General features: G+C 37.4%; 1 protein-coding gene across 6 annotated transcripts in view; it reads left to right on the top strand.

Annotated features, from left to right (window-relative positions):
• The window catches only part of LOC144059450 (CAP-Gly domain-containing linker protein 4), a 30,403-nt gene that overhangs the window by 2,249 nt on the left and 15,898 nt on the right, over positions 1 to 12,256 (top strand). For all 6 annotated transcript variants that reach the window (XR_013295711.1, XM_077578665.1, XM_077578743.1 and 3 more), the window contains exons 3-9: positions 1,009 to 1,148; positions 1,560 to 1,653; positions 1,791 to 1,952; positions 4,387 to 4,505; positions 8,443 to 8,688; positions 9,755 to 9,890; positions 9,995 to 10,126. Coding sequence is in view for 5 of the 6 variants with exons in the window: in XM_077578665.1 (XP_077434791.1) it covers positions 1,009 to 1,148; positions 1,560 to 1,653; positions 1,791 to 1,952; positions 4,387 to 4,505; positions 8,443 to 8,688; positions 9,755 to 9,890; positions 9,995 to 10,126 (1,029 nt within the window). In the remaining variant the exon portion in view is untranslated. The remainder of the gene's footprint in view (positions 1 to 1,008; positions 1,149 to 1,559; positions 1,654 to 1,790; positions 1,953 to 4,386; positions 4,506 to 8,442; positions 8,689 to 9,754; positions 9,891 to 9,994; positions 10,127 to 12,256) is intronic.

Here is a 12,256-nt window from a genome sequence, read left to right on the forward strand (position 1 = left end):
AAACAAACAAATAACATTACTGATGTAATATTATGAATTTTTTTATACACGGTTAATATACTTTTAAGCTTACAGGCCACTTCAGGCTGATGTACGGTGTAGCATACTGTAATTAACTTATGGTAAGGTTTCGCGAGTATGATTTTATTTTCTCTAGAGTCTTGCAAAGGTGGATATGCTCTGCTTTACTACGGTTCCAGCCAGACTTGAGCGAAAAGTGTAATCGATCACCCAAGCATTTAATTCAGTTTTAGGTTAGATTAGCAATTAGCTTGGCTTCTATTATTATTATTATTATTATTATTATTATTATTATTGTTTTTATTTTCCGTCATGACTTCACAATGTGTTTAGCTGTACAACCGAAGCGCATTACTAGCTAGCTGCAGCGGCGTACGTAGCACCGAGCTAGCCTGGACCACCCTCGCTTCGGTGACGTGAATGTGTTAATCTACTTTAACATGCGTGCGTCCATTCTTGCAAAAACTTTTTGGGTACGGTCTTCGTCGATCTGAAAAACTTAAAAACCTTTGCTTGTCAGTTTCGCTATTAAATGTGTTTTGATGAGGCACTAATTTGTACTCGCAAGTTGTGATGCTAAACCACTGTTTTCAAGCCTTAGGGTTTAATCATGAAGGGAATTTGTCATAAAGACTGCCAAAATAATCATGCAGGTGACTCACTGCGGTAAGCCCTGATTGGACCAGCTAAAAAGTTGCTGCATTGCCGAAGTTATACAAACACATATTATAAGTGGGGCCCAGATCTGCTGACCTTGTGTTTAACTGTAAGTGGACTTTCGTGGATATTTTTGGAAACTGTCTGCAGTGTAGTTGGTAAGACATGCATGCTGTAGGTCAAACTGCCTGAAGAGAGGACGTTTCCTGTGAGAATCCTTTTTTAAATTTATTTTTATTTTTATTTTTTTAAAGCAAAACTAAATAATTGATTCAGCCAAAGTGATACAGTACTTATTGTCTGTGTTTGTCTTCTACCCACCATGGGCAGAATTCTCTTTCTTTGACCCCAGTGAGCCGCAATGTCGAGAAGTTCTGCAAGAACCCAGCACCACCATTCCTGAACTGTTTGCTGTCCTTAGGCAATGGGTTCCCCAGGTTCAGAAGAACATTGATCTGATTGGCAATGAGGTGATGTTTTACCCCCTTTTCCCCACTGCGCAACATGGAAGTTAGCAATGCACAGAGAAATGCACATAATGCTGTACTGTGTACTTACTCTTATATTTTAAATACTGGATCTAAAGAGAGGAGTAAATTGCTGGAATAAAGCACTTGTCTGAAAGCAGCAGCTATTTCCCCATGCTTATTTATTAACTGCTTTCCTTTGTTGTCAGTGTAGAGTAGTGTATACAATTGAAAGCTGTTTGTGTGACAATTTAGTTTTCTGCACACTATCAGGACAACTTTGGTATAAAAGTAGGACAACTTCATGTTGCTAGTTAAGAAACATGACACTTGTTGAAAAACTGCTACAACTTGTTCATGGACTTCACTGCATGTCTCTAGTGTATATCTTCTGTATATATATTTTTTGCACAGATCCTTAACAGAGGTTGTGGCGTAAATGATCGAGATGGCCTGACAGACATGAGCCTTTTGCACTACTGCTGTAAGGCTGGGGCCCCGGGCATTGGTTAGTATCGTCTACATCAAATATCAAGAGAAAATGAAACGTGTGGATTTAATATGAACATAAGTATGTCTGTCATACTGGGTATGACATGCTAACAAAAGCTATTCAAATATCACTTGTCTGATTCTGTTTTTTAGGTGATGCAGATACAGCTGCTTGTTTTGCCCGCCACCTTCTTGTGCTTGGAGCTGATCCAAACCTGCGCTCCCGCTGGACAAACATGAGGGCTCTGCATTACGCTGCCTACTTTGACGTGCCCCAGCTCATTCGTGTGGTATTGCAGGCCTCTCAGCCTGGAGGTAAGCTGAGGGCTGACTTGGAGAGCAATTCTCTTTCAAATGTAAGAATCTTCCTGACACTTCAACCGAATAGACTCCGTAAACAAATGAAATCACACACTGAACTGTCAAAAGTTAATGGCAATGCAGGGTTTCCCCCAGCGTTTTATAAGTCTGGCCTTTCTTGCTACACGGTTTTTGCCCCAAATTCAAGCTTTCAACACGCATGCACTAAAATGTCAAAATAATGACCAGGACATATAGACAGCATTAGCAGACACCAGTTTAGAAAGTTTATCAGCAAAGAAAAGTTGATTTAATGTTGAGTACACCTTTTACAAAATGTTGTCAATCTCGCCATTTATTTCGTAAATCCTGTGAATCTGCGTCAGCCATGAATGCTCGAATAAAATTGCAAGACATGCTAATAGGCCCACGTCTCCTTCTCGTGTATATTCTGATGCATTTCATCGGCTAAGAGACAAGAATGGGTCAAAACAATACAAAATGACGTATCCACTCTAGAGCGCTACAGTCCTCCCAGCTCTAGTGGTAGAAACGCGGTAATGCGATCCCAGCCTACTTTAGTTTTCTAGTTTTCCTATGATCACCCCCCCCTAGCTATTAGCTATTTTGCTGGCTACTTTTCCAATGCGGAAGTAAAACGCCCGGTTCAGTAAAACCCCGCCTCTCCTCGTGTGGTTGCTGCGCCCCTCTGCTGCCAAGGAGCGCTGCAAGACCGGCCAGCCGTTTTAGTACAACCGTGTCTTCTTTACATGTGGAAATTGGATGGATGTTCAATTCTTCAATAAACATTTGAAACAAAACGCTCCTTGCCGCAAGAAATCGTAGTGGAGGAGGAGGGCAGAAGAGGGAGGGAAAAATAAAAATTACCGCGAGGGGTTCTTGAACTTGAGCCTGCTGCTCACAAAGCGAACATGCTAGCCATTATACCATCCGTGCAGTTATGCACAGCAGCGCAATATGTTTTACTTGTAGTTTACACAACTGTCAGCCAGAACCCTTTCTGGGATTTTAAGACGGCCAATTGTCATTGCACTTTGGCATTGCAAATGTGAAGGATAATTGATTGCTTTGAATTCATTTAGACAGAATGTTTATTGATAAAGGCTACTTTTGTCAATATCCCATGGAGGGAGGTCTAAAAAAAAGTGGCCGTGCGTTTAGTCCCCTGAGGTGGTGCGGGGGTGGAGCCGCACGCAATGATGTCAAACCGTGCCAACAGCTCGTTTTCTCAGGTTGGGAGGGGCTGGTGCTTGGAGAGCAGAATAACCTAGAATTTCTCATATAGGGGCGAATAGAGGAAAACACAACTTTGGTCATGTTTTGGGTGAGGAATTTGCATTTTAACATGGCTAAAAGCTCCAAAAATTGACTTTTCATGTTGCAGTCCCTTTAAAAGACTACTCATTTAATCAACCTATATATATTTTAATTTTTTATTCATGAGTTGTAATTTTGTTTGGGCTGCAACCTATCCAGCATATCTGAACAAACTAGTGATAATGCAGAAGAGATTTTTAAGAAAATGTTTTTTTGGGTCTGACAGACTTGAACCATTATCACAATTTTTTTGAAAATATTCAATATTCCCTTTCATAAGATATTCTATGCATAAATACATAAATAATAGGCATAATATTTTCAAAGTTTCTGTCTTTTCATCTGACTTTCATTTATACCCAACTAGACACTGTTGCAATTTTCATCTACCCTTTTACCGGACACCTTGCCATCAGCTCAATATTACATTTAGAGGCCCAAAACTTTCGAACAACTTAAATCTATATTTGAGATCAATATCCTCATACACAGCCTTTAAAAAGTCATTGAAAATACATCAGAGTCTTCACATTAGTTTCTTTTTATTTTTCCTATTCTGCCACTCTTATGAAATTCAACTTTTTTAAATTTATTTATATTATTAAATTATATTTAGTTTTGTCATGTTTTATATACCCAATTTACATTTGATACGATTTTTTTTTAAGCGTGTGGAATCATATACAAGCACATTTGTCTTCATTCCCTCTTTTCACAGTTTTTAATTGAAAAAAGTCAACTGCTAACAAAATCTTAATGTAGATCAGCGGACAATTACTTTGTACTTTGTACTCACTCATACTCTTACATATATGCATGAATGTTGTCAATAAGAATTATGTACAGCATTCACTTAAGAAAAGTTTTGAAGCATTGTCTGTTACTGTGTACAAAAGAGAGAACAGCAATTTTAAACTAAGTCCCAGTCTGCATCTGGACCCATCTACACACATTTGTCTAGCAGCCAGCCACACCTGATTTAATAGTTATTTTTCATCTCACTGTGTGACTTAAAATATTTTTGGTAGCTATATAAAAATTTAGATAAGTAGAGAAACAAGTAACATATTGTATATAATCCTAACAAGTTTCCCTCATTTGTGTTTCTCAGACATAGATGCGACCTGCAGTGACTTCGACTTTGGCACCGCGCTGCACATTGCTGCGTCGAACTTGTGTACATCAGCCGTCTCATGCCTCTTGGAGCTAGGAGCCAATCCTGCTTTTAAAGTAAGCTACAGCTTCTCCTGTTAAAATCTACTTTTGTATTTTTCTACATTACATTACTTTAGGTCATCTGGAGTCCGTATATCCACAGTTTTCCCAACACTTTTCATTCAGTGAAGCTCCATGTGGAAAATTAACCTAGCAGCTACCCACTAATTATTTTTAAAATAATTTTAAATGTGTGTGTGAAATAATTGTAATTACCCTACATTTTTTCAACTAGGGGTGCATCTATTGGTCGGCAACTAAAAACTAATCACCTGCAGCTCTTACTTTGCAGCCTGGATCCAACCAGAGGCCAGCCTTTGTGTAGTGTAGAGTCCCCTCCCCGTTTCTTTAACACGACACGGGCACACAGTCAAACGAACAAACATGCTGTCGTGTGGCGCTTTCATGAGATTTCAGAGCGTGCGGCTAAATCCATGTGATCTATAGGTCTTTTTTTGGTCAGTTTTGTGATTTTTATTTTTGTAATTATCTGCATTATTCTTTCTTTTGCTGCCTGTGAATGATTGAGGCATGTCAATGGACATCAATTTTCTGGACTCCCCTGAGGTTTCCAATCATGTCTCCTGCTGGGTACTACAGCACATTCACTTACAGTACTTTTAATCCGCTGTGTGTTATCAGAGCTGTGTGCTTTGGTTTATTGTCATGTTGGGAGGTTTATTATGGGAAGGTGAATCGTTGACCCATTTTGAGGTCCTTGACAAGATAACTCTTGAACCTCTTTTTTTTTTTTGTGTCCAGGGTATTTCTGTACTCTCTGTACTTACCAGTTCTGTAGCCGAGACGCACAGCATGAAACGTTAACACACACTTGAATTGAGTTCCAACTTCCTGTAGTTTTATCAGACCACAGCATCTTTCTAACAGAGTGGGAGTACCTTAAGTGTTTTTATAACGCTGTGCAGGCTTTCAAGTATCCTCCACTGAAGAAAGGCCAGTATGCCATAAAGCCCAGAACGTTTGCCCTTTTTGCACTACGCTGTCGTATTTTACGTACAGTTGTATTCACTTATTGATGTCTTTCCATGGTCAAAGTCAGGTACTCCATGATATAATTTTGTAGTAGCTTATCACAGGTACAGTTCTTAAAGACTTCATTTTCGCTGTTAACATATGGTGGCAGGAGGATGATAATGGTAATTTCCCAAGTCTGACATATGAAGTAATTATAAATAATTATTCAACAAAATGCAAATGTAACGAATGTAGTACATAACTTTATACCTAACAATCCGCTTATAGTTTTGCTCTAATTCTGATTAAAAGTCTGGCATCTTTACTAGAACAACTTGTATCTCCCTCTGACTCTTAAACGTGACCACACAATATTTCATAGGGCAGTATTTTCCGGTCTGCTTGTTTGAGATACAAATTGCAGTCTATTAAAAATTAAACAAGTTTTTCTAACTGTTGTAAAACACAGAAAATGCTGATCCCAACTCTTCAGAACAGAAATTTGCATCTTAAAACTGTTTGTGTGATCAACCATACATAAGCCAAGTGTTCAATTTATGGTATAATATTTTCATTCCTCACATTGCAGAGCTGAAAACATTCATGAATTATTTTAATTTGTCTATTTGATGATATTTTGAAATCCTCACTTAATACCAAAACGGAAATACATTTTTTATTAAAATAGCAGATGATAAAAGTTCCAAGGTTGGTTTCTCTTACAGCCAGACTTCATAACACATTACCACAAATGTACTCTTAGAAAAATGTCACGTTGAATTGTTTTGCTGATTTTAAAAACATAATTTAGTATTGGCACTTTCAGCTCACATTTATCCGTAGTGTCTCGTTTTATGTTATTTTGTATTGTTATTTATGTCTTTTAGGTTACAATTTCTCTGTTAGAGTTGTAGAGATGATCCTCATGCATGCACCAACTGTCCACTGGATGTCACCCAAGCACTTACCGCTGTAATCAGGCAAATGCCTCATACAAATAAATAAATATGCAGTCATTCTTCATACAAACGTGAAAAAACATTTGAGGAAGGTTGATGTGGAAAATACTTTGGAAAATCCAGAGAGATGATTAGGCATTTGCAGGTATTATGCTAGTGTTACGGATAATAAAATAATTTGGGGATGAGAAAGGCAGCGCTCTTATACATTGGCTGTGAAAAATGTGTGACCCACTTATCCCTACTTCTACCATCACTCCTCTGCACTTATTATCATCATTAGCTAGCTGAATCTCATCCCATCAATTATTTTAGCAATTTCTCCAAGCCGCCATGTTCATGCAATCATGATCATTCTCTTTGTAATCCATTCAAGTACGTTTGTTCCCAGTGTCTAAGCTTAAAAAAGGCAGAAATGTTGACACTTGCTCATGACTTTTCTTTTTTTTGTCTAATTATACAAAGTATCCATGGATATTTTCAAACCAATTTTCAATGTTGTTTATCCACCAGCTGATTTAGAGCAAAAGACAGGCCACACCCTGGTCTGAATGCTGTGTAATTCCAGTGAGGTTGGAATACATTGAGTGAAAATGTATCTCAAGACAGATACAGTTCGATATGTACATCATCTACACTGTTCAAATTCCAGCTTTCTGTAATGTTAAAAAAACAAAAGACCAAGATAAATCATTTCAAGGCTTTTTTCTACCTTTGTGACTAATAAACTGTGCAACCTGTGAAAAACAAACAGAAATCTTTCGGGGTAAAAAATAGCTTGTATTCAATAGCATGATTGCATGAGTATTTTCTGACACACTGAAGCTATTTTTTTGTACACCTTACGCCTTTTACACCTATACATTATATATATTATTATCTATATTATATAATTGCAACTTCAGCGTTTATTACAGCACTCATGGCCAAATATACAAAGAATGAACTGCGGCTGCTCATAGCAGGTCATTATTTCTGGGATTTTTGCTCACCATTCTCATGATCAATTTGATCCCATGAGATGAGTTCTTGCGTGGATCCGCAAACCAGCCATTCCATCTTTGTATTTGACCAAATGCTTTTTTTTCTCCATTATAATTTACAAATACATTTGTTAAAAATCCTATAATGTGATTTCCAGGATTTGTTTTTCCTCATTCTGTCTCCCAAGTTTTAGAATTTTCAGAATAGTTTTTTTTTATTTCATTTTTATTTTTTTATTTTTATTTAGTTAGTTTTAGTTAGTTTTCAGAATTGTTGTTTTTCTTTTTTTCCGAACATGCTTTCTTTTAGTTTAGTTTTTATTAGTTTTAGATTTAGTATGTCTTGTGTGCAAACTTGAAAAAAAACATCACTGTAATTTGTCGACACAACAGCTTGTTTGCAAAGAATACTGTTTGTCTTTAACCTGCCATTACTCAATCTTTATTCTATGACTGAAGCATTTGATTGACTTTGCTAAATGATGGTCACATTTTGTTTTACCACACTCCTCTGCACTGTCAGTAAGAAGGAAATTTGTAGGAGTGCGCATACAGTATGGTTTTACGACTACTTGAGCTGACAAGTCTTGTAAAATCAACTGCAAACCACTGAATAATATGATCATGCACTGGAGGATTTATAGAGTACTGGTGTAGTAACTTTTCTGTAACGCGTCTTAAATCCCCTGTGCCTGTGTTTCCCAGCTAATAATATCATCTGTATAGTATGAAAGAGCGGTATTGAGGGAATTAGGTTGTAGCTTGCAATTTGGAAAATTCTTTAATTTATTTGCCATGTTGTTTTAAATTCAGTTGATCAGGTATCACCAAATTAAATGCAAAGGATTAAAAAAAAAATTGTCTTACAGCACTGTGTTGAAGGGTCATGACATTTGCAAGGGTTGGGTTTCTCGAATCATTTCGACAAATTTAAACATTGAGATGATCATGATTTTATCTTAATATACAAAATTATCCCTATGGTTGAACATTAACTTTTATGTACTTTAGGTCCTTTCTGGTTTTCTATTACAGAATGATAAAGGCCAGTACCCAGCTGATGTTGTTCCTGATCCCCTCAACATGCCCTTAGAGATGGCAGATGCTGCCGCCCTGGCCAAAGACCTGCGCACTTTACTAAGAGAGGCTTTGCCACAGCCCGGCTCGCTGCCTTTAACATCGCAATTCCCGAGCCCTCCTGTTCTTTCTGAAAAAGCCAGGATAAAGCTCGCCTCCATTGGAATTCAACTTGGTGATCGTGTGGTGATAGCTGGACAGAAGGTGTGTGGTCAAGCTTGTTAAATTCATTATTTTCCTAAAACTCAACGTGTGTGTAACTTATGGGTTAAAAAAATTTACCAGAAAGAAAGAAATAGTAGGTTAATAATTACACATTGTAATTAAATATTCTAGTTTTAGTTAGAAACTTCAAATATTTAGTTGCTCGATTAACTCATTTGCTCCCTAAAACGTATAAATAGTAGCTGTGGGCCTTGCAAAATCAGTCAAAATCCAGTAAAACAGCCGGGAGCAAAGGGGGTTGCTTCAATGAAAATGGCTGGGAGTGAATGAGTTAATATATTTTGTAACATTATTATTATTAGTAATAAGCTTTCCTTAGAAGAAATAATAGTATGAAATTGCATTTCACCTTTTTAAGGTAAAACGGAGCAGTGTTTGAAGGAGCTGTTTGTTTCACACAATAACAAAACACTACGACTCCATTCTTCAAAACAAGGAGCTTGTTAGATTATTTTATTTTATTGAATTTTTTTTTTCTGGGTGTGGGGGGCTCTGAGAATAAAACCTCCACATGCCAGGATGGGCTCATCAACAGTTTCTTTCTTTTCCATCTAGGCTCTGGCTTTGATATATTTTTCACTTATTTACTTACTCTCATCTTATTGCACCCAGGAGCAATAGGAGTTGTTGGAAGAGGAGGAAAAAGGTGGAATTGGATCAGCCACTATTCTAGGCCTGTGCTAGCCTTCATTGACCAAACGTATGCTTCAGTTGAAACACATTTACAAACGAATGAACTAATCCGTCTCAACTTTTCAAAATGTTAACAATATTAGCAATGTTCAGTTTTCAAGCTTAAAGAAGTATTGTGATCAAAGTGAGAGCTAAACCATTCCATTTGTTGAATGCAAATTGCATATTACCAAGAGGATGAACCTTTTCTCCTTATCAAAGTAACCAGCCATTGTCAATGCTAAATTTGGTGGGATAAGATCATACAAACTACAGCCCTTTTGTTTAGACTGGTTTGTTGGCTGCAGTGTTTTTATTTATTCCTTGTTTTCACCTTGAAGTATGTCAAACATGCATGCCAATGCCTTTGCAGGTCGGAACCCTGCAATTCTGTGGCAACACTGAGTTCTCTGGTGGTCTCTGGGCTGGAGTAGTTCTTGACAAACCAGAAGGGAAGAATGATGGCTCTGTAGCAGGCATCCAGTATTTTACCTGCCAACTCAAACATGGTAGGTTATAGCACAACCCTTCCAGTATAATTCATTAGCAAGACTGTATGTAACTAATCAGTATTAGCAATTGAGTTTTATATTCCTCCTTTGTTTTTTTACAGGAGTATTTGCTCCTCTCTCCAAGATAAGCAAACCTCTGGAAAGATATACAAGTGCCAATAAGGTGTCGACACCCGCACGCCATCGTCGTATTGACCTGTCCCCCATTTCCCCAAAGAGTAACATGGGTTTAGGTATGTAAGTCAAGTCTAATTATCTCACTGTCAACGGCTTTATGCTCGTTTTTCTTTGAAAATGAGCCTTTTGCTTTCAGTGTTTGTCCTACAATTGTTGTTAAATTGCATTTCTTCAGACACTATAGCTTGTTTTTGTAGTTTCCAATAAAATATCTTGATTGACTAGGTCAACATCCAATGGGCATTGTGCAGCACTAAAAGATAAACAATTCTCAGACAGTCAGCCTTTTCATTCAAAGCACTAACAAGAGTGGAACAATCTCCCAACTGGACTCCCTACACAGATTTTAAAACATTCTTTACAGAAACAAAAAACATGTCATCAACAAATCAAATATGCGTTAACCATCACTGGTGTGTGGGGGTGATTTGTAGTGGGAAGGGTTTCTGGGTTGGGGTGGCTTACCTAGATTTTAATTTAACTTGTTATACTGTATGTTATTGTGATTTGTATTCTCTACACTTTTATGCCCTGTAACAACTCCTACATAATCTTTCCGATTTACAGTGTTCAAATTTCAACTTTCTTCGAAAATTCACCTTTCCCGGGGTATATAACGTCCGATTCCACATTACTTACAGTATTCGCACAAATTAACGTTAAATATCAGCTTTTCTCAATTCATTTTCAATGGGACAGACATTGAACTTTTATCACTTATCCACACCCACTTCCATACATATAATAATATCATTACCAAGTATCTGATATTGCTCAGTGGTACAGTTGGTAACGTGCATTGTCCAGTAAACAGGAGGTCATCATTTCATAATTTATCCCTCAATTTACTTCATAAGCATTCCTTATGCGTTATCTTAGCATTCAGCTAGTGGCTTTCAGCTTTCAACATTCCCACGCAATTTCTCCAGAAATTGCACATAGTCTAGTTACTGTATACAATTACATATTATTCCTGTACTTGTTAAAATGTTGACCTTTTGAAATGTTAGTTTACTAAGGATTTATGTATATAGGATGAATGTTTTGAGTAAAAGCAAACATTTTGTATCAGGAAAAAAAATTCTGTCCAAGTTGATGCTGGGGGAAAAAAACAATGGAAAAAAAACCCGTTTCAAAAGTTGTTTGGCATTCGGAGAAAGAAGAAAGTAAATAATCATAGAATCTAGTTGCATGTTTAATTCTCATTGGAGACCACGTCATGTAAAATAAATAAATGCAACCACACAACAACCATATGAAAACATCTAATAGTAACGGCATCAGATCAATAAATGATGACCTAATATTCTGTTAGCTGATGAAATAACTCTTTAGTGCTGTTGCTTGAGTGCTTTGGGACATAAACTGAAGTACTGCAGCAGCAGAAACCTTCCCATTACTCAAGGGAATATATACTCAAAATGACAGCGGTGTTGTTAATCAGCCTTTGTTCCACATTAACTGCATTGCTTATCTCTTTGAAAATATTCTTCCTCACAGCTGTATAGCCCCGGTGACATATACAGTCAAATGGATCATTACAAAAGTAATGTTTACGTTACTGTAACACAAACAAATTGTCATATACTGTATCTTGCATTAATCATTTGTTTTTAGAATTTGTTAACTTGTTCAAAGGAAGCGGTTTCAGGTTATTTGTCAACAAAATAACTTTTTTTCTGCGGCCCAGTGCATTGCAGATATTAAATTACCCTTTAGGGCTGAACACAATACATTCTACGTTATTGACGTTATTGACCTTCTTTGTTCATATTTAGAACCAACTTTACCACTTGGGAAATAACGGAAATTGAACGATAAAGGGATAAAGCTGTTGCCACCATTAAACTTGTATTAACAGTAGGGCTGCCAAGATTAGTCTCCTAGTCATCTTGAAACTGCCTCGTCTTCCGCTGGTCCTGCGCAGTAGGGGAAATCCGGGTCATATTTGGTGTAAACAGAAGCACTATGGGTAATGCAGTGTCATGGCTAACTGGAGTTAACAACAGAGTCCCTAAGTTAAAATATTTAATGTGATGTCAACTTGCCTTTCATGACAACATGGCGGGGATGCACAAGCATCTAAAAAGGAAGCACTTTGTGGATGATGCATGACTCAATTTCTGACGTAGGGACAGTCGTGTCTGGAAGCTAGCATTAGCGCACACACAGGTTATGTCATGTTT

The sequence above is a fragment of the Vanacampus margaritifer genome, chromosome 1, assembly GCF_051991255.1.
Source record: "Vanacampus margaritifer isolate UIUO_Vmar chromosome 1, RoL_Vmar_1.0, whole genome shotgun sequence".
Lineage (NCBI taxonomy): Eukaryota > Metazoa > Chordata > Actinopteri > Syngnathiformes > Syngnathidae > Vanacampus > Vanacampus margaritifer.